We start from the raw sequence: 21,466 nt of genomic DNA on the forward strand, positions 1-21,466 counted from the left end.
GTTCCGGTTGTCAAATGAGCCCATAATACTATTAATGAATAAAAGAAATTGCCACAACAAAGTCAGTCATACTCCAACCTAGATGTTTTGGGCATTCAGCCTCCGGAGGGTTGAAAAGTACTTGTAAAATATGTGTTGCTTCATAGTAGCTGTGTCACAATAGATTTCAATGGTCATAAGTTAAATTTAACTTACAGTGATTAAACTTATATATACAGAGGTAGACACCAGCTTTAAAAGACAGTTATCACCTTTATAAAATAGGTAAAAAAAAAAAAAAAAGGTACAAAAACAGCAGTTCCTCCCCAGGCTAACATCTAGAGGGAGCAACTGAAGCACAGAGTGGAAATTACCCTTCTGCTTTCTTTATCCCCCAGTGAATTGGATGATTTTAACTGCAGGATCACTACAAGAAATAACACTATCCATAAAACATATATTGCTCACTATTGAGGTTCAGTGTTTAGTTTCTTCAGCCTTGTAAAAACATGGGAATACTGTGTCTTATGGTCCATAAAAAAAAAGGAAAAGTACAGTTTACTAAAGCAAAGTTTGATTCTTTTATTCTGCCACATCATAATTTATCATTCTATACAGGATAAGAGAAAACAGTGTTGTGAAATTCCCATTTAAGTCAGAGACTGTACAGTAGTGTAGTTATTAATCATCACAGTCTGACCCAGTTGGTCCGCTTATATATTTACATACATAAGATTGTAATAAAACTAAAGAGAGTGCTGGCATATGTACTTGACATGTTTTACATAATCTATCTGTTCACACAAGCCTTTCCTATAAATTTCATTTAAAAGAAATTCCATCAATCACTGAAGTCTTGTTGTAAATCTACAGTAAACAAATTTGTGCGCTCATTTCTGCCCTTCAGCTCTTTGTCTGCGGATCAGATCAGAGTAAAGTCCTCCTTTGCTCAGCAGCTCCAAGTGAGTCCCGGCCTTGAAAGGAAAGAGGAAGCTGTTAGATGTAATTAAGACTTATATTACACAGTCAGTACATTGAAATGGAAACGACCAATACACCTGTATGAAGCCAATTCCTTTCAGCGCTCCTTTGAACTTACAAGGTAGTCCAATAAATTAGCCGAGACTTTTAACGGGAGATAAGAGCACCTTAATTTCTCTCAATACTCTGCTGCCTCACCTCCACAATACGGCCATTGCTCATGACACAGATGAGGTCGGCCCCTTGGATGGTGCTCAGCCGGTGGGCGATGATGAGCACAGTGCGACCCCTTGTGGCCCTGTCCAGAGCCTCCTGCACCACTCGCTCCGACTCTGCGTCTAGGGCGCTGGTGGCCTCATCCAGCACCAGGATGCTAGGGTTCTTGATCAAGGCGCGGGCGATAGCGATGCGCTGTTTCTGGCCACCCGATAACGTCACACCTCGCTCACCTGGGTTTAGAAATCTAGAGCTTAGTATTTAAATGGCACACACCTTTTCATAGGTCTGAATCCCCAAATGAGAGCACATACCAACCACGGTGTTATAGCCGTCTGGGAAACTTGTAATGAAGCGGTGAGCGTTGGCTTGCTTGGCTGCATTAATGACCTCAGCATCTGTGGCACGAGGCAACCCAAAGCGGATGTTCTCCATGATAGATGATCCGAACAAAACTGGCTCCTGCAAAGATACACGTTTATAATTAATACATTTGACTAATTATATCCCTGTTTTCAAAATTGGTTGTGTATTTATGATGAACAAGCTCTACCTGATTGATAAATCCAATGACTTGCCCCCTGAGCCAGGACAGGTCCAGAGTTCGAATGTCAAGTCCGTCCAGCATGATTACACCACTGGTTGGGTCGTAGAAACGCTCCAGCAAAGACGCCACAGTGGACTTTCCTAAAATGTGTTGCAATAATCATTTATAGGGCCATCACATTGTTTACACGTCACACGTTTACAATCAGAATCATTAAAGAAGACGTCACCTCCTCCAGACTCTCCAACGATGGCGATGGTTTTAGAAGGTGGCAGCGTTAAGCAGAACTTATTCAAGATCTGATGGCCAGGTCTTGTTGGATAACTATTAATACACAAAAATAAAAAAAACAGACAGAATCCTCTGATATTTATGTTCTGTGAATGTCTAGAATTGTCAAGAAATCTACTTTTGATTTGAATTAACCTGAATGAAATGTTCATGAAATCCACTCTTCCTGTCAGGGAATTGTACGGGATGCGTCCTCCTCCAGACAGTGGTATGGTCGGCTTCAAAGACAGGTATTCAAAAACCCGGGCCCCAGAGCTCAGTCCTCTCACCATCTGTAGCAAATGTTGTGATTTATAGCTTGATTTCTCACTATATATTATTTCACATTCCTACATGTGCACACACAATAGATGAAGTATTTACTCACCTGTCCAAAAAGGATAGAGATACTGGCCAATGACCTGAGCATAAAAATGATGAGTGAGTGAGTGATCCCCTAACATTAGCTACATTTAAACTAATACAATTCATTGTAAATGGTAATAAAGATAGACAGATATTGTGCAGCAAGTTGTGTCGTTTACCTCTGAACAGTCTGGGAGGCAACCAGGAAAGACATGAGGTCTCCAGGGGATATTTCATTGTTTGAAATTAAAGTCCCTCCAGCGAAAATAGTTCCTAGGACAATGCCTGTATTAACAGAAGACAACACAAAAACATTACTGTGCTGGATATCGTGAGACGCAGTGCCAGTCCGACGTTGTGTTTATCAGTCGCTAAAACACACTCACAGTTAAGGGCAATGTTCGACAGTCCTTGAAAAACTGCGATTCCAGCACCAAGATTTTCATTCATTTCACACGATTTGTCAACCTCATATCCATATAACCTGGAGCCCAAAGAAAAAGGTTTTGGAAAGTAAAGCATATTATCTCTGACATACAGGATACCATGTCTCTAAGTCCTATGGCTGTTAGAATATCAGCATATACTCTCACTTACTGGAGCTCCCTCTCTTCCATCGCAAAAGCTTTCACTGTCCGCACGTTGCCAAGTGCCTCATCTGCCACTCCAGTTGCTTTTGCTACCTTAAATTAAACACAGACAAAATGAAGTCAAGACACAGCCAGACAGTACATGGATTTCATTGTGTCTCAAACTGTACATGCTGTACAGTCAGATACTTTAGGTGAACAGGTTGAGTTTTCTGTGTAATAACATACTTATGCTTCATGGTAGCTGCGCAAAGATTGAGAGAGAACAACAGTCACTTCTGACTTCTTCACTTCTGCTTATTTGGTGTATTAATGACATATCTGTCTGTTTGTACGTCAGTCCTCAAAATTATGAGGATCAGAGTAGGAGGCAAGAAGAAGCTGCAAAGAAACAGCATCTTAACTTTTATGAGGACATGGCATTTGAAAACAGAGATATATATATATATATATATCTATATCTATATATATATATAGTGCTTAAAGAGGAAGATACAGGAACAATATGTGTGCCACCTTCCTTACAAAGGTCTGTTTTGCTCATATCTACGGCTTTTTGAGATTATGGATCTTGTTATATTGCAGCTTCTCTGATGTGGCAATAAAGCCCAAGCTGCGTACAAGACGTGCAGTAAATAAATATTCTGAGCAAAAAAAAAACAACATTCAGGATCACCTGTTCTTGAGCCAAACGAGATAGTTTGCGGAGAAATGAGCCAAGCAGAGCCCCGCCTCCCACTAGACAGGGGAGGACCACTACCGTCAGACCTGTGAGTTTGGGGGAGATGACGTAGAGGGAGACGAAACATCCAACTGTCTGTGTAACACTCCGCAGACCCTGTAAATATGCAACAACAACAAAAAAAAGGAATTACAAGGCTAAACCTATTTACAATATTACTCACACACAAATACAGCACTTTATACCTGAGAGATGACCAGTTTAAAGGATGACTTGAACTCCTGAATGTCAGCAGTCAAACGGTTCACCAGCTGCCCGGTTTTATTGGCATCGAAGAAAGCCACATCTTGCCTGAGACAAAGCGGACAATGTTAACAGCGCTCATTAGACTGCAGATGCAGTCCAGCCTGGTGACCGTTGCTCTCACTGTATCCATGCATTTACATTTTCTGCTTTGCTCTATGACTGGGTAATATGTACCTGAGTAAGGATGCAAAAAGGGTCTTCCTCATGTCTGCTGCCACTCTCTCCCCCACCCTTGAGAGCAGGATGATGTAGCCACTTGTCAGCAGGCCCTGCACAAAGGATAATCATTCACCTTTTCATAATGAATAATGAACTTGAGATCTGCAAGCGATAACTGAATGGGCCAAATTATTGAAGATTAAAATACAGTTAAAATTCACGATGTAATTCAATATGAAAACGCGCTTACTAACAGCCTCAAAAGTGGTGTTATCATTGAGGTGAACAACACTTCCATGACATAGTTTGAGAAAAATATAGTATAACAGCCCTCATAAAGATGGTAGTTATTTAAGAGCTGCTGTGGAATGCATTTTATTGGCCAGCTGTTGCTTTTTTGTGTCCGTCCCCTGCATTTCTTGTCAGGTAACTGATACTTTGCAAATCACTGGTATAATAAGTTAAGTTAGAACATTTATATTTCTTGTGTACTTACTTGGACAGCATACAAACCGAGCAATTTCAGCGCAGGACCTTTTATCTCTTGGACATAATTCCTAGTATGATCTCTCAAGTAAGATGCCACAACATTCACCAGATCCCCAAGCATCAAAGGGATTTGAATATTCAAGATGGCGGCACCAAAAGCAAGCTGAAAAGAAAAACAATCAGTTCAGTTGATCAGAGTAAATTACATGTTGTCACATCCAAGTTTATTTTAGAAACACTGACGTACCACAACCGCTCCGATGAGAGCAAACAGTTGCGGTTTGACAAATTCCCACAGGATATGCCATTTGAATTCAGGTGCAGGGTCCTTGGCTACAACTTCCACCGGGATGTTGTTATTCACATCTGCCTCGCAGTAAGCTACATGGCAAAACAGCCTTGCAGAGACAGCGAGAACTGCTGGTCCCAGGATGAACTTCAGGGCCACTCCCGGAGGGCTGGATGTTCGGGGGGTGGACTGGCGGACAGCTCTCTGAGTGAGGCTCCACATACGACTGACAGCATTTCCAGGCTGCTGTGAGGAGCCCTGCGCAGTAGATCCTTGGGATGAGTACCACCTGGATGTGACAAAAGAATATCAATAATTTTAGGCATCCAATAAGCTATAATTAAAGCCTTATGAAGGTAATGTAACAAAGACTATATATTTTAGGCTGTGTACGTTCAGATTTAGCTGAATTAAGGCTGCAACCTGTATTCGGCTGATGATTACGTCCCCTGTTAACTATTATGAATTAATAACTTCTCCATCTTACATTGCCTCACATGCAGCATGAACAGACGCGATGACTACAGACCAATAACTCTTCACATTTAAAAAACTGGAGCAGCCAGATATTTGGCCATTTTTGCTTGGAAACAATTAAAACAAATACTGATCAAAATTCATACATCTGATGTTTTGTCAGTGTTGCACTCTGGACCTGAGGAAACATTATTTCACTTTAATGTTCTTTTGCAGTTGAAAAGGCAAATCAACTTAAGCATGAGCATTGGTACCTAATTTTCTGTTGATCTAATCGATTGATCAAATGAAAAACACATATACACTAGTACATACCACTGTACCTATCTATTTATATCTGAACACATGAGGAACAACCAGCTGTACTGTAGGCCAAGCTCGTCAGTGTTGGTTATCTAACATATGGCTTATGTAGCAGATACAGGTCGGCTGTCATTAGCTAAACAAGGTACCAGGTCACTTTACCCTACCGTGAAAGTTTCCACAAGTCTGCTGTGTTATTGCACCGCGGGTATAACGACAGTGACCGCACTGGAGCAGTGATGCTTGCTCTACAACACAGTAACTGAAGCATGTTTAATGTTTATTTCACTGATAGCAGGCTCGTCAGGTTAAAATGATCGTTAAGCTCTATAATAATCCACCAACAGCCTGTAGGCTGCCATGTTGACTCTGACCCAGAGTGCATTTCTGTAGCTACAGAGAAGCTCGTGCTTACTGTGAATATTGGTTTGTGACAACAGTGTGCGGGTTTATTTCACAGCCAGCAGTAAAGTGGTGAATTTTGAGTCATTTGTGCAACACTGTTAATACGAAACACGACAAAAATCGGACTTTATTTGGGAAAAACTCGAGAGAACTACAATTAATGCCCGGAAATGACGTCGAGTGAAACCAGAAATGACGTCAATGACGTTTTTGTTGACATTTGTTTGTGAAAGACAAAAACGGTGGACACACACGCACACATATATAGATACATTAACACACACACACGGAGGATAGTGTGTTTTTGGAAACCACCTAACGGACCTCCAACCAGACTGAAGACTACGGTGTCGTGAGTAAAGCACAGCTGCGCGTATCAAACGAGCCTCGTCCAAGATTGGACTGTAAAGCAAAAGAAGATCAACATCAGGACCAAGTCGGGAACAAAACAAACCGTGTCACCCCGGACTACACGAGAGGCTGAATCATTCACAGGCTAAACAGCCAGCAGCCACTTCACTTAGGTTACCTAGTCTGCTACGAAGGTACCGAACATTTACTAATTAATCTGCCGGGGATTTGTGTACTTTAATTCTTCGCTGTTACCTTGAATATTACGTGTTACCATGGTAGTGTAGGGTTACACGAGCCTTGTCCGTCAGACTAGCCAGTTAGCATGCTAATGCTAGTAGTAGCTAACCTTATCTGAGCTGCTGTCTCAGGATGTACTGAGTCTACGGGGCTGCACTCGTTTCGGACAGTGTTTACAAGTATATCAGTCAGTCGGGAGTGACATTAAGAATGTGAAGCACAATGGCCAACTTTGAAGCTTACCAGGAGTATCAGAGAATTGAGGACTTTGAGGAGGACTCGCCACCAGGGGAGGAGGATTTACTGGTGCATGTGCCAGAAGGCCTGAAAGGTAAACATGTCATTGCTACTAATAGGTAAATGGTCTATTTTATAGTTGCACATTGAAGATCTTTTAGCTAATAATTAAGTTGAAACAAACTAGCTCAAAGTGATCTAAGGTCTCTAGCTATTTAATTCTTTCATTTATGTTCCAGATTCATGGCACCATATCAAGAACCTGGATAACTTCTTCACAAGGATATCCTTTAAATTACTGTTTTGTTAAATAACAGGTTTCATGCAAAGTGTGTTGTCATTGCATATGTCACTGGCATCAAGCCATAATGACACACAAACTGATTAAGATGCATGTCAGTAGTTGTATTTAGAATCTGCTGAATTACGCAATGTTTACTTCTTCACTGACACATGTTTTTACAGTGTTACTGCAGGGATCAAGTGGGAAACTGAATTGTGTTTGTGATATCTTGTTTCTCTTGTTTGTGCTTAATCAAGGTACTTTCAGTGTCAAAGTATAAGGTCGTGTTTCATGTTTTCAGTTAATGTTATTTTAGATTTTCCTTAACCGGCCTGTCCACATCTACCATTTTCATCAAAAGAATGGCTTTGCTTGTATGATGCTGTCAGAGTTCTTTGAACTTGTGTAAGTATGAAATGGTTTAAAACACAGATTTCAGATGCTCTGAAGACATCATGAGATATAGTAATGTGTTGATAATTAACAGCTTCAGGCAGATTTTGCAGTTCCAACAGGATGCTTGTTTTCTGTAAGACTTGGGCCTCCTTTACGTCGCTGGTCATTTTTCTTGTTGTTATGACAGTGTGCCTCAGGCTTCAGCATGAACAGGTTCAGCCAGATGAGTGCAACAACATCTGTAGTTAAAGCTCATGAAATCATTTCTCCAGCACACTGGATTATTGCTTTATTTATTTTTTACTTTATTGCTATTATTATCATCACTTACTTGGTACAACATCATTTCTCCTGGTGAAATTTATTCTGTTAGTCTTAATCCTGACACCAGGCAAACATGTTTATTTTCTGGTCCTGTCGCCTGAGATCCTTCTTGGCTTCTGACCCAGTATGCCATCACTGTTATTTGGTCCTGGTCTTGTGTCTGTTTGAATCTGGCTACAGCTGACTAATTATTAAGGGGCCCTTTCAACCATCAGCACAGAAAATGTGTCCTTATAACAACAACCCAGAACAAACCGCAACCTGTCAACATATTTAATAAGGGAACTGCAATTGATCTGTCCTAACCACACTATTAATCACTTGTCAGTATATGCAGAATGCACTGTCTGGCGTGATGGTTATAGATTAAATATAGTCACATATGTCAATATTATGTCAATATTAATCTCCTTTGTTGCTAATATTTTGGGTTTTCTTGTCTTCTTTTTTTCATCTCATCCTAACAGTCAGTTTTTGTTTGTTGTCACATTCACAACGTTTCTCGTCAACTGCGTGGAGTATGATGTGCTGTTTGCCAATCGAGCAGTCAACCACACCGGGCCGGGCCAGAACCCCTTGGACAGGAACAAAGTCACTCTTCCAGATGCCATCCTTCCCAGCCAACAGTGCACTCAGAGGTAATCATGTTCAGTACAGTATAATGGAGAGCTTGAGTGTGTTTTTCCCTATTGAGGAAGAAAATTAATGGAAAAGTCAAGGTGAATTAATTGAAAAGGCTATACATTCACATAAAGTGATGTGCCTGGCCTCCCGTTCCAGCCAGTTTGATTAGATACTTTGTTCTCAGGCAGACATGGTCTTGGTTATTATTAGAGCCCGTTTAGAGACAGGCCTTCAGAGGGATTTAATTTGTCTGGCTTAATACAGTTGTAATCAGCCTTTCAGACTTCATTTCTTATTGGATAGTGTCAGATGTGGCTGCAGACTGCAAGATACAGTCACATTCACAGAGAAGGAGTATGGAACAGTAGCCAACTTAGCTGTACACTGTGGGTTTCTTTATTTACCCCAGAAAATCATGAGAACTCTCTTGTAATTTGTAATGGTATGAAATGACTCTTTAAGCTCTTTTATTAACTTTCAGTTTCCATTGCTTGTTTTTATTCTTAAAAAAGTGTCCCAAAAGAATCAACATTAACACACATCCAATATATAACAATATTATGCTATATTTTTAGATTTCATTTTTTAAGACATCCGCCAAAATAAAAGTTAATTATTGTGGAAAAAGGTCTTAATGTCTGTGGTAATAGCAGATTATCAGTCAGTATTAAAAGTTGGATATGTTGGATATCTTATTTTCATGTTTGCTTTTAAATACAGGTGACTTGTCATTCTAGGAAATGTATTTTTTTCTCAGTTTTGTTGTTTATTACAAAGTGGAATTTGCAGCTTCGAGTTGCAACATTCCTGCAAGTGATAGTTACATGGAGGAGGGTATTTGTGTACGGTGCTCAGACTGGTTCAGGGAACAGGACAATGTAATTGATAGCTTTGCTGAGGTAAAACTGGCCCCCTGAAATACTGACAAAGTCGCCTGGGCCAACCACATGACACCACACTAGCTGGCTGTGAAGGGACAGACCTCCCCCTACACACCCCCACCCAACAGCATGTTGTCATATTTTTTGCCCAAGATGTGGCCTAGCCCCTCCTTGTTTTCTCCAGCTAGTCTAATAGTCCCTGTCATAAATTTGTTCCTGATTCTGACTGTGGCTCAATAGTCATTTATATCAAAGTCAACGATGTGCAACCACATGGAATTCTAATTTGGGAACAGCTTGTCCCACCATTGGGAACATCTCTGTCCTCCTCTCTAATTTCCCTTTTAAAGCTAGATGCTTGTCCTGAAAACATGCTAATATTTTGCTATTTATATTTATGAAAACAAACGAATGTAGAAATAACATAAAAGAGCGTCAACAATTGCACCGATATTGGCTAATGTATTTTTTATAAATGTGTGTTACTAATGCCCAGTGTGCTCTGAGTTGTGACACATAATACTCAGTTTATTCATCTATTAAACTGTGGTTACTGTGAGTTTAGTAGATTACAACATACACTGAGAACGACAGTTGCTCATTTCAAGGTAACTTCATTGCATGTTGAATACTGAATAAAGGGTCCATTTTCACAGTGTCATTAGAGAATAGGAGGTCACATGCGTGCCTCTGAATATTCACTATAGACAGATTACATTTTACATAAATTTCCCAGGAAGTCTCAGATTTCAAATTGGCTTCTCCCTTAACCACTCTGTCAGGTTGATTATATGCTTTTTCATTTGCGATCTTTCCCCTCCCTTCCGAACATCATGTTTGTCGAGTCGAGGCTCTTTCTGTAAATGTCCTTACGTGTCTGAAAGCAGCTGTAACTAACGTCCACGTAGTCAGCCATGTCTCAAAGACAAAAATCCATGACTTGAACAGATGCAACATATAATGCTAGCGATATCTGAAAAAGGTTTTTGTTTCTGTTTAGGATTCAAGAGAACAGCTGGATTATATTCCTTCTCATCATGGCAGCCATCTTCTGGATCTATCGACTTGTTAAAGTCTTTTGCAATGTTCTGAGCTACTGGGAGATCAGGCAGTTCTACATCAAAGCATTGAAGATCAGAATGGTGAGTGTTACACCTGGATACCTTATCATTATATACAGCAAAAAGTAATTCAAATCATGTTGTGTCAAACGTCTTAATGACATGACAACAGAAATACATCAAATGATGCGTTGTCATGTGTTGTCATGTGTTTTCTCTGAGGTATTAGCCAGTTTACTCTGTGCTCCTTGCCTTCTTGTCCCAGGATGAACTATGCAACTTCACATGGCAGGAAGTCCAGGATCGGCTCATCAGCCTGCAACGAGAGCAGCAAATGTGCATACACAAGAAAGAGCTGACAGAACTGGACATCTATCACCGCATCCTGCGATTCAAGAACTACATGGTGGCCATGATAAACAAGTCACTGCTGCCAGTGCAGCTGCAGCTCCCCCTGCTGGGCAATGTGGTGTTTCTCACCCAGGGGCTCAAATACAACTTTGAGCTCATCCTCTTCTGGGGGCCTGGCTCTCTGTTTCAGAATAAGTGGAACCTGCACCCCAAGTACAAGCGGAGTGGAAACCGCCTGGAGCTCGCACAGCAGCTTAGTAGAGTCATCCTGATGATGGGTTTGGCCAACTTGCTACTGTGTCCCTTCATCCTCGTGTGGCAGGTCCTCTACGCTTTCTTCAGCTATACCGAAGTGATCCGCAGAGAACCTGGAAGCCTGGGTGCACGACGCTGGTCCCTGTATGGTCGTTTATATCTGCGACACTTCAACGAGCTGGACCATGAGCTGCACGGACGTTTAGGCCGTGGCTACAAACCCACTTCCAAATACATGAACTCCTTTACATCACCACTGCTGACTGTGTTTGCTAAGAACGTTGCCTTCTTCTCAGGCTCAGTATTGGCTGTGCTCATTGCACTGACAGTCTACGATGAGGATGTTCTGACAGTGCAGCACATCCTGACAGCTATCACGGTGCTGGGGGTGGTGATTACTATCACCAGGTGAGTGTTCAGAGCAGCTTTTTTTCCTGGAGCCATTCCAGGATCACTGTCAGTGGGTATAAAACTTTAGGAAGTTGTCTGTACTTGTTAGTCTTGCGGTTGATTTTATGTTATAAAGGCAAATGTAGACGATGTTAGATTATGATTCGCAATTGTTTTTATTTTATTAATTCATTTCTGTCTTTTCAGACAGGTTGTAGAGTAAAGTTAATTGTAAAGGAAACTATACATCCTGCTATCAACATTTTAAGGGCATTATTATCCCCTAATCAGTCACAGATTTTCAGTCAAAAATCAAGCTATACTGTACAAAACTGTTACGTTTTCCTGATTCATCTCATATGCATTGGTATAGTTGGGAAATGTACAAATTTTGAACCTGTCCTACACCAGGTCCTTCATCCCAGATGAGCATATGGTGTGGTGTCCAGAACAGCTGCTGCAGTGCATGCTGGCACACATTCACTACATGCCAGACCACTGGAGGGGCTATGCTAACAAGAGTGAGACCCGCGACGAGGTGGCGCAGCTGTTCCAGTACAAAGCGGTGAGGAGTGGAGAGACTCTGCAGATAAGAACACATTTGTCACAGTCAGACTAATGTTATGGATGAGTTTCAGTCGTGATTGATGAAGTTTTTAATGTAGCGCCAGGTCAATGATTAGATGCTGTCACACTGGATACAGTCCATTGGCAGAATCGCTGGATTTACTGAAGCATTTTGGCAGCTTTTTCAGAATATGAATATTTAAAATGTGAGAATTTATGATTAGTATTATTTCTGTCCAAATCAGGTGTTCATCCTGGAGGAGCTGCTCAGTCCTATTGTCACACCCTTCATTCTCATCTTCCTCCTGAGGAATAAGTCTCTTGAGATCATTGACTTCTTCAGGAATTTCACTGTGGAGGTGGTCGGGGTTGGAGACATCTGTTCCTTTGCACAGATGGACATCAGACGTCATGGAAACCCAACAGTAAGACTTGCTCCTTCCATTATATTGGGTTCAAGCCAATCAATTCATTAGCTTTTATCCAACTGGAGAGACTATGACCCTCAATGAGCAAAGGTCAAGTCTAATGTTGCGATGTTGCTTGAATTGATATATATCTTAACACGTTTTTTGCAGTGGATGTCAGAAGGCCAGACGGAGGCTTCTGTATACCAACAAGCTGAAAATGGCAAGACAGAGTTGTCTCTCATGCATTTCACCATTAAGAACCCACGCTGGCAGCCGCCTCAGGAGAGCTCAGTGTTTATCAGCCATCTAAAGGAAAAGGTGCAGCATGATGCACAGGGCGGCCCCTCCACCCAGCTGCTGCTCTCTGAGGCTCCTCTCTGCACCTCTCTGCAGTCCAATGAGTCTGCCAGTGGGGTGAGAATCCCTGACTATCACACAATTGCCTTGTACCACACATTAAGTATAAAAGTCATGTAAATACTGGAAGATGTATTTACTCAGCTGATATAAGAATCAGTAATACATTTTCTCAAAAGACTACATTTTATCTCCTTTACTTAGTTGCTCTGTATTGATGCATGTTGTTGTTTCCAGCCTGATAATCTGTTGGCTAGTGTCCTGGCCCACCCCATTCTAACTGCATCCGGACTGCAAGGGCGAGACCATCGCTTCATCCCACCAAGCACCGCCGCTTCTGCTGCTGCCAGTGTCCTGGCGTCTTTGTCCACCTCCCAACTCGCACATACCAGCCGCGGCCGCTCGCATGGCCTCCTGCCCTCCTCCGTCCACCCCGAGAGCACCATGTATCGCAGTGATCGCACCATCATTGACAGGTAGTCACCACACATTACATTTTCTTTTACTGCATTATTTACATACTGTAGCTATTAGAAATTGATAAATAAGGCTTGTTATCAACTTTGGTTAAACTGTTTCTCTTTCAGTATGACTAACAGTGACTCTCGCATCCGGAGCAATACACTACACTCAGAGTTTGCATCAGCAGAGATGAGTCTCCATGCCATCTACATGCATGAGGTAACTTCCTGACCATGAAGTGCAGCCTACAGTTGACATTAATATATCTGTCCTTTTCTCTGCTGTGTGCTTGCAATTTAAAGTGATACACCCCAGATTGTATTTTTTGCAGTATTAGACTAAAACCTTTGTTGTTTGGTCCCTGCTGCTGCCGTCGTCAGCTTGAATTCATGTTGGTTACAAGACATCCCAGTGGTGATCAGTTTTTAAGATGAAAAAAGCATTCTCTTTCAAGTCCCCATGTCTGGAGTGTAATCGTGATACACTTGTGTGGGGGATACAGCCCACAATAAGTAGAAAGTATCGAATTAAATGTGAATGCACTTAAATTTGAGTTCAAAGACTGCAAGGTATTCCGTGGCCTTATTTTTAAAAATATTTAAAAGTTAAACAGCGAAGTGATGCTGGGGTGAGCAGGTTCTTCACTCTACTTTTAGAAGAAAACAGCTGGCTCTAGCTTCAAGCTGTCTCTCAAACTATCGCAAGAAATTTGCAGTCTCAACAAAGCTAGTCTCTGATTTAGCCATGACCCCGAACATTCACACCTCGGCCGAACCCGTGTTTGACATAGTAACAATAACCATGAAAGGGAACAGTGACATCGGGCATAGCTGTGTTTCTATGGAAGCTTCTTATAGTAGCCAAATGCTGCTCCTTACAGCATGTTCACTTTGTTATAATCAGGCAAAGGAAAAGGAGAAAGGAGAAGAGCTAAATGGCAGCAGAGGAGGCATGGAGGTAAATAAGAAAGGATCAACTTCAAATATCAGCAGCATGAAGTAGTTTACCAGATCAACTCATGTTGACTCTTGTGGACTTAGTGGACAGAGAGGGAGAAAGAAGGAGTAAAGGAAGCAAGAGAAAGGGCAGGGACATGTGACTTGGAGGTGGTGAGTGAGAGTAGTTTTATTTTTGGAAACTCTTATAGAATACAATGGAGTAAAAGTCTATCATTACTCTTTGGCCACTTCATATAGCTCAATAGACGCATAACCCAATAGATGGTATGAGATGACCTACCACAGGCAGCTTATTACCAAAACTTAGGTGTGAGTTAAGGCATTGGGGGAATGTGAAAAACATCATCTCAAATTGCATTACTTGGATAAACAATCTTGTTTACAGAACTTTTAATGCAGTTTGACACTTGAGGATGTGCTGTAGCCTTGTATTGGCAAACATGCTGTACTGTACAGCTGTGTAGCTGTGGCTAGCCATCATTAGCTACATATACTGTTGTGGTGACAGCCCGAAGAAACACATTAAACATTCATCATTTCAGTGTTTCCCCTAGGATGGAGTTGCAGCAGCAGGAGGTAATGCCCTGCTGGGAGGTTTCTGTGTGTCTGTCGGCACCAGAAGGGCTCTTGAGGCTTAAGTACATACAGTACATTTGTGGACAGTAATGAGTAGGGGAAATCTGAAATAATTCATATTTAAAAAAAAAAAAAAATGAAATCTCTGTATGTGGGATCGACTCAAAATAAACAGTGCCCAGGTTCATTGTAAGGAAGGAACATTTTATCCAGTGCTATAGTTTGGTTCTTGTTTGTCTTTTTAAGATTCTGGAGAACAATAGAGCTCTGTCATATAGAGGAATACGATTCATCAGGATTCTTACACGTTTCTACAAAGATGCATGTGATGTAGATGTCCTCTGAAAAATGAGGAGTGGGAGGATTTCAGTAATGGGACTTCTATTCTGCTGTAGTAGAGTCCTACTATTGAATAATCAAAGGGGAAACACTGATTTTAAGTCTTTGATCATAACTGCTAAACATTTGGCGTAACATTACTTAGAAACAAAAATCGTAGCTGATTTAAATGGTCAGTTTAGCTGCTAAGTTTCTAAAAATGTCTCCTGCTACAGTTGGTATATATTTGATATTGCTGTTGGGTGCAGTTAGCACTTTTCTGTACGTGTTCCACACTATTTTGACAACTGCTTGTCTCTGCAGCTCCACCAGCAGAGCTCCCATCCGCAGAGAAGTTCAGGGCAGTGGCAGAACCCAGTGCCAATGAGAGATCTACACACAAACACTGGTAAAAGGAAAATATTGATTTTTGAAGAACCTTGCAAGTGACTTTCACTGTGTAGTTCAGTTTAACTTATAGTGATTTCTTTTTTTAAAGATGATATTTAAACATTTTGATGTGTAACACCGAATCAAATTATGTGTGTAATACAGAAGGTTGCCTTTGGTCCTGAAATCATGGATGTGACCTAAATCTGCAGCACTTTATTACACACTCCAGTCAGATCAACAGCTACAAGCGGAGCCATAAAGTGTTTTAAATTAGATTAGAATTGATTTTTGAAGCCATTATGCCTGCTTTATTAAGTATTGTCTTTATACCACATGGGAATGTAGTACAGAAATTAAGCTGCCATCGACAGCTTGGCAAGCAACATAACTTAGCATGAGTGCAGATATGAAGCTCCTTGCAACTTCTTACACGTTTCAAGTCTGTTTAAGTGGATTTTTCATGTAAAACATTACAGCATGATTCAAAAAATGTAAAGCATATGTACATGATTTGTAGAAAATTGGCTTAAATATGCAGAAAAACTGGTAATGTCCTAAAATTGGAGGTAGGACAAGACTGAAAAACGCAAATCATTTTGATTCCTTGGATGAATTCCTTGTATTGATTAGACTCTGACTTGACTCTGTATCAACACTCTTATCAGGTTTCCAGGCACATAGTGGCCTTGGTTCCAGTATTTCCATGCCCACCCCTGTCCACCTTGGCGGGTGGCAAGAGGAGGAGGAGGAGGAGAATGAAGATGATCAGGAGATCAACAGTGGATCTACTCCAAAACCAGGCACTGGGAGTAGTTGTTGAAGTGCCTTATGTCATAAGGTATATGCTCTCTTTTAAACTGTGTATAGGACACATGTCACTGATCTATGCTTTGTGGTTCTGTATCCTGTGACATACTTATTTGCTGAACCTAACTAACGATGGCCTTTTATCCTACAAGGGATACATCGCCATGATAATTTCTCCTTCTCTTTTTTTTTATAGAGTTTACATTTTACTTTCTTCTATGAACATTGTGGCCTTAGATGATCTTCGTGGAGAATTTAGCATGGACCTTTAAAACACCATTCAGCGTTTGTTGTAGGAGGGGCTCATTTAATAACCACTGTCTCTGCACCTCCACGCCTCATCCTGTCACATCAGGCAGACTATGGCATCAGGGAAACCATACGTCTTCCGTCCGTTTCACCCTGATTTTTATTTTATTTTTTTTCATAAACTTGTACAGACAAAAATACTGTGTGTCGAGAGAGACAGAGAGACGATGGAGTGTATTCATAGGATCACCATGTGATGGTGGGTGTGTCTAATTGTATTGTGGAATGCGAAAGGCTCATCACCACTTCTGCTGATCCCAATTCATGCACAATTCGTGTATTTGTGCATCACAAAGTTTTACAGCGCGAGTCTAATTGAAGTTTCTCACAGGAGTGGTGTCTTGATCTGTGCTACAAAGGCTGCATGAACAATTTTGATCACCTGAATTCAATATTTCAAGTTGTGCTGTTTGACCCTGGTGATTTGTAAATACACTTGTACGTCTTACTTTTCTTTTAATAGTCCATATTTTTTACTACCAGGTCCGATCCTTGATACAAAGTATTGGTATGATAAAGAGCTGGCTGTACAGTAGCTGTACTACTAAAACACCATTTGTACCTGGCAAAAGCCCCGTACACATGCTTTGATGCTGCTGTCTGTGTTTAGTTGTCCTAAATACAGATTATATTCAGTATTAATATTTCCACAGCTGATGTATCAAGACATTACTATTTCTCAAAAACAGGACTGAAAACATGGTCCCCAAATACACTTGGCATCTAAATCTGATGCAGATATAAGATTTTTAAGTCTATTTAAGCTGGACACAAAGTCAGCTTTATGCCTTAACATCAATATAAAAACATATGTATTCAAATCCTAGTTTTCCGTAATACCTCAGTGGTGGTGAAGAAAAACTTATACTCCAATCAATACCTCTACAGTGTATTTGCTCTGGTGTAAATATATACATATATATGTATGTGTATGTGTGTGTGTGTGTATGTGTATGTGTATATATATATATATATATATACACACACACACACACACACAGTGCATAAAGGTTTCTTTGCAGTGTACAGATGCATCTTTTAACTGCATTTAGATTTTAATGGCAGGTGTAAATGGAATCTGTTTCATTTTCTGTACTTATTTCATAGCCAGCAGGCGTTTTGAGTCGAGCATCGATGTCCCAGAGGAATCTTTTTTTTTTTTTTTTTGGGTTTTAAGAACAAAACAGGGTGGTTTTGCTTCTCCAAATCTTTGTTGTGCACATTAACATCTTTGTTTGTGTCCCTTTTCCAAAATGCTCACATAAAAAGGGCTGATTTCAGTGAAGACTTTCAAAGTAAGAGCGCGAGGAGAAAAAAAGCTTTTCCACAATCGGCATCATTTGTTAGATTTATTTATTACATGCCCCCCCCCCCCAAATATTTAATTAATGTATGTATATAACTTATTTGAAAAACATTTGAATATTTTGTCAAATAATTTACTTCCACAAAAGCTTTTGATCTTGTTAGTGATGTTAATGAAAGAAATGGCACATGCCCCCCCCCCCACTAAAAGTAGCTTAAAAAATGATTTTGAATATCTAATAAAAAGATTTTACTAATGCAAAGAAAACATGTCCAGCTGCATGATGTTGAATGTGATTTACACTTAAAATAAACTGGGACTAAATCTGCTTGTTGATGCAGTGCACATAATATCTTTTTTTTTTACCCCCCTTTTTTTTATTGCTTTCTACATACAGTAGATCACAGAAATGTAGATCTCATCCTCCACGACTGCAAGACCTCAGAGGGTGCAAATGTGCTTCTGCCCTCTTGTGTGTTTAGGAACTATTACATATTCTTTGTGAGCGTGTCTGTGGAGGGAATCTGTTTAGACGCCTGTGTGATTATGCTAACATGAACTCAGAATTTTTGCACTGATAGAAAAAAAAAAGCATTTAAAAAAAAAAAAAAAATGTGCATATTTACAGTACTTGCAACAGTTGCATTTTAGAAAAGGCAGGTCTCAAAAGGGACACTGACTCAGTCTCCATCCTGAATGACCTCCTCTCGTTTGCATCTAAGCATCAGCATGTATTGTATCATCATTGTCCACAGCAGACCACCTGGAAACACTGTGGCCAATCACATAAAATAAGGTTGTTCTTACCTCTGGTCAGTAAACATTCGCCCTGTAGGGGTTGACACGTGTCTCTGTCACACTGTTAAATATGCTTACGTGGGTGTTGTGGTCACTGGCCATGTGTGCAGTGAGTTTATGTTGTAGAGACACTGGAGCTCAGCTTTGTGCACAGAGTTGATTTCTTTTGACAGTCTCCACATTTACACCTCACTTCAATGTTTGTTGTTTTTATTTGAAGCAGTGCCTTGGTATTAAGGATTAGTACTTGCTCTTAATAGAAGCCACTTCGTGTTAATTATAAGATTTTACTTTCACAGATTTAGCAGCACACACAATGTACAGTATTTTGTTTTGGTGAGTCATCGTGTATAGCATCAAGTATGTAGTGAAGCTGTGGATGTGACTTGTAAGATGAGTTGCAAACTGATCTTGTGTCAGTCTGTTGTGTCTGACAGCACACTTCTTCCTATCATGGTGTCTATATTTGCACTGTCCTCAATATGTTATGGAAGCAGGAGTATGCCTTGTAATTGGCGGTGTCATCATGGCCAACCTTCTCATCATACTATGGTTTCTTATCCACTCCTCACCAGTCTAAGAATCACAGTGACTGGAACAAGGTGCTAAGTTTTCATCCTGAAATGTTGAATATGTTTTAAGACCTGTTTTGTTTGTTGTTACATAGGTTTGTCTGTTTGTTTTAGTTCTGTAAATTAAGAAACGCTAGCTGAAAAATGAAACATGCCAAAAGAACTTGTTTCCGGCACAGCTTTACAATACATGTGTTTTCTGTGAGTGAGTAGAGAGGCAAATTTATTTTGAGTGTATTTAATCATTTCATGTGTGGTTGATTATATGATGCTAATTTGAAATAAAAATATATTTTAATTTTCTCTCTGTTTTGTATTGCTGTTGCTAGATCACAGTGTGAGCTTGTGAGATTACGAAAAACGTTTTTTTTATATATTATAACGTGGTGTTTATTTAACTTGGCTCAGTGTCAGACTGTTAGCCCAGCATTTTGATCCAGAGTTAGACATCCTCATAATTATCTCATTCTTTAAGCATGCAGTATTTGCCAACATGTCAGTTAGCTGTTCTTAGTATGTTAACACGCCAACTACAGGCAAATGCTTCGACCTGTGCTAGCATACATTCAGTCAAAAACACTATCACTCTAAGTGTGTCTGAGGCTGATAAAGTAGAGCCTGACAGGCCGAGTCTGAGATGTCCTAGAATGGTCACTGACCTGAGGACGCCCACTTCTGTGCAGAGACTAAATAAACCCAAGGATACTTAAAGCCTCTTTGTGTGTGACATTAAACTGACTCCTAGTGGTAGTATGAAAAAAGACACTATGGAAGCAATGCAAGGTGCAATGATTGTGTAACATGGACAAGGGGACAAAACAGACAACCGTCAATGGGAAAAAAAAACTCTTAGTCCACCTTGCGTTTAGGTGCAGGTCTATTCAGAACACATTCGCACTTTTTAAACTTGTCTGCTTTCATGCTGTGTGTCTCCTCTGCTCCCCTCCCCTTCCTGCTTGCTCAGTCGCTCACTGTCTCTTTCTCAGATCCTATAATCAGCTGATCCCTCTCACAGTTTAGACCAATCTTTGGTATGAACACCAAATATGAGGCCATTTGTGTTGACTGGTAGTGCAAGGAAACTGTAAATCTTGAGGTAATCATGGTGAACTTTCTGTTAAACCCCCTCATTGTAATATTTTGAAAAGGTCATTTTAGTTGACAAATGTTTTGTTTGATTACATTTTGTGGGTCAGAACCGTTAAGGTGACTTTTGTTTGTTCATTTGCTCTGTGTTACCCCTGTTGTCCTATTTAGTACATTGTCAGTACTGTAAATGCTGTCCACATTGTAAATAAACACATTGTTCTATTTTGAGACACACTATTTTGTCTCATCTTGTTTTTTTCTAGCTGGTTGTTCTCATTGCTGAAGCTCCCACTGAGCATTTTAGGGACATAAACGCCATCTGCTGTTCGTTCCTGGCTATGTGTCCTTGGTGCGACCGACACTTGCCTCACTTGTCATCTGCTAATGTTCTTTTGAGGTAACACCCATGTGTTTCGTCTGTAAACATGATACAACCGTGACCTTTTTCATGAAATGGCTACGAGGTCATTTGGAAGGCCGTGTAGGTCAGATATTGGAGAGTGTCCATTGCAGCCATTTTGTGAAAAGTGTCTCATCCTAAAGAAATGTTTCACTCGGGACGTTATCCAACTCTATAGCTGCTGAAAACATAGCCAGGTGCTCTGTGCCTGTCTTCTGCTCTCTGCTAAATTGTGCTCCAGGTGCCATGAAGGGTTAGCTGCTGGCTGAGAGTGACTTCTGGATGATTACCAAACACTGTGGAAATACCACGATGTGATTTGATGCTACTGACCGATTGGACGTCAAGAATGTAAGAGCAGAAAGAGCAAAGGAGGGGAGGGGGGGGACAAACAATTGGAGGTAATTAAATGTAACATCATGTAAAACATTCTTTTATTTTCCCCACATAGTACACATTAAGGATCTAAGAGGTTTGTATGAATGTGGAACAGAGATGGACAAAAACGTTATCTATTAATCTTTTTTGACCTTCTTTTTCTCAGTGTACTTTCAGGAGTATGGAAACCAAACACAGTAGCCAGAAGAAGATGAAGCAGAGGCAAGCAGCAACAGAGGATTACTGTCTGCTAGAGTTTCGGGAAGTTTAAATCAGGATCCAGACGACCTGCTGCTGTCAGTCATTGGCAACG

At 40.5% G+C, this 21,466-nt stretch overlaps 2 protein-coding genes and 1 long non-coding RNA gene across 4 annotated transcripts; 2 read left to right on the forward strand and 1 right to left on the reverse strand.

Moving 5' to 3' along the window:
- Window positions 1-556: 556 nt before the first annotated feature.
- On the reverse strand, window positions 557-6,007 carry abcb8 (ATP-binding cassette, sub-family B (MDR/TAP), member 8). Its single transcript, XM_070844398.1, has 16 exons — window positions 5,822-6,007; window positions 4,833-5,163; window positions 4,593-4,748; window positions 4,112-4,206; window positions 3,877-3,982; window positions 3,626-3,787; window positions 2,957-3,042; window positions 2,746-2,843; window positions 2,539-2,644; window positions 2,382-2,415; window positions 2,150-2,286; window positions 1,953-2,047; window positions 1,730-1,863; window positions 1,491-1,638; window positions 1,159-1,409; window positions 557-953 (listed from the first exon to the last, which is right to left on the reverse strand). Exons 1-16 carry the CDS (start codon window positions 5,923-5,925, stop codon window positions 870-872), a joined length of 2,127 nt encoding a protein of 708 aa, XP_070700499.1. The 5' UTR covers window positions 5,926-6,007; the 3' UTR covers window positions 557-869.
- A 304-nt stretch (window positions 6,008-6,311) lies between these two features.
- Window positions 6,312-16,904, forward strand: atg9b (autophagy related 9B). 2 transcript variants are annotated; one of them, XM_070844397.1, is made up of 13 exons: window positions 6,312-6,981; window positions 7,127-7,170; window positions 7,511-7,575; window positions 8,358-8,528; window positions 10,396-10,537; window positions 10,722-11,470; window positions 11,864-12,017; window positions 12,265-12,444; window positions 12,598-12,843; window positions 13,024-13,262; window positions 13,374-13,467; window positions 15,426-15,510; window positions 16,160-16,904. In XM_070844397.1, the coding sequence occupies exons 1-13, from the start codon at window positions 6,873-6,875 to the stop codon at window positions 16,312-16,314; spliced, it is 2,433 nt and encodes an 810-aa protein (XP_070700498.1). In that variant the 5' UTR covers window positions 6,312-6,872; the 3' UTR covers window positions 16,315-16,904. The 2 variants fall into 2 exon arrangements, with proteins under 2 accessions (XP_070700498.1, XP_070700497.1); XM_070844396.1 differs by lacking the exons at window positions 6,312-6,981; window positions 7,127-7,170 and having other exon boundaries at window positions 7,492-7,575; window positions 16,160-16,332; window positions 16,498-16,904.
- Window positions 16,905-16,947: 43 nt separating this feature from the next.
- Window positions 16,948-19,589, forward strand: LOC139213774 (uncharacterized). The gene is made up of 2 exons (XR_011585452.1): window positions 16,948-17,567; window positions 17,612-19,589. It is a non-coding gene; the product is annotated as an uncharacterized lncRNA (long non-coding RNA).
- The last annotated feature ends 1,877 nt before the right edge of the window (window positions 19,590-21,466 follow it).

This window comes from Pempheris klunzingeri, chromosome 15, assembly GCF_042242105.1.
Source record: "Pempheris klunzingeri isolate RE-2024b chromosome 15, fPemKlu1.hap1, whole genome shotgun sequence".
NCBI classification, from domain to species: domain Eukaryota; kingdom Metazoa; phylum Chordata; class Actinopteri; order Acropomatiformes; family Pempheridae; genus Pempheris; species Pempheris klunzingeri.

Excerpts from the sequence above, each read along its gene's own strand:
- abcb8 (XM_070844398.1), bottom strand. The coding sequence starts at position 5,925 with ATGCTTCAGTTACTGTGTTGTAGAGCAAGCATCACTGCTCCAGTGCGG. Across the intron at positions 2,416-2,538 it reads GCCTCCCAGACTGTTCAGAG|GTCATTGGCCAGTATCTCTA; the intron begins GTAAACGACACA and ends TTTTATGCTCAG. Across the intron at positions 2,048-2,149 it reads TTCATGAACATTTCATTCAG|TTATCCAACAAGACCTGGCC; the intron begins GTTAATTCAAAT and ends GTGTATTAATAG.
- atg9b (XM_070844397.1), top strand. The coding sequence starts at position 6,873 with ATGGCCAACTTTGAAGCTTACCAGGAGTATCAGAGAATTGAGGACTTT. Across the intron at positions 7,576-8,357 it reads TCAGAGTTCTTTGAACTTGT|TCAGTTTTTGTTTGTTGTCA; the intron begins GTAAGTATGAAA and ends TCATCCTAACAG. Across the intron at positions 13,468-15,425 it reads ATGCCATCTACATGCATGAG|CTCCACCAGCAGAGCTCCCA; the intron begins GTAACTTCCTGA and ends TTGTCTCTGCAG.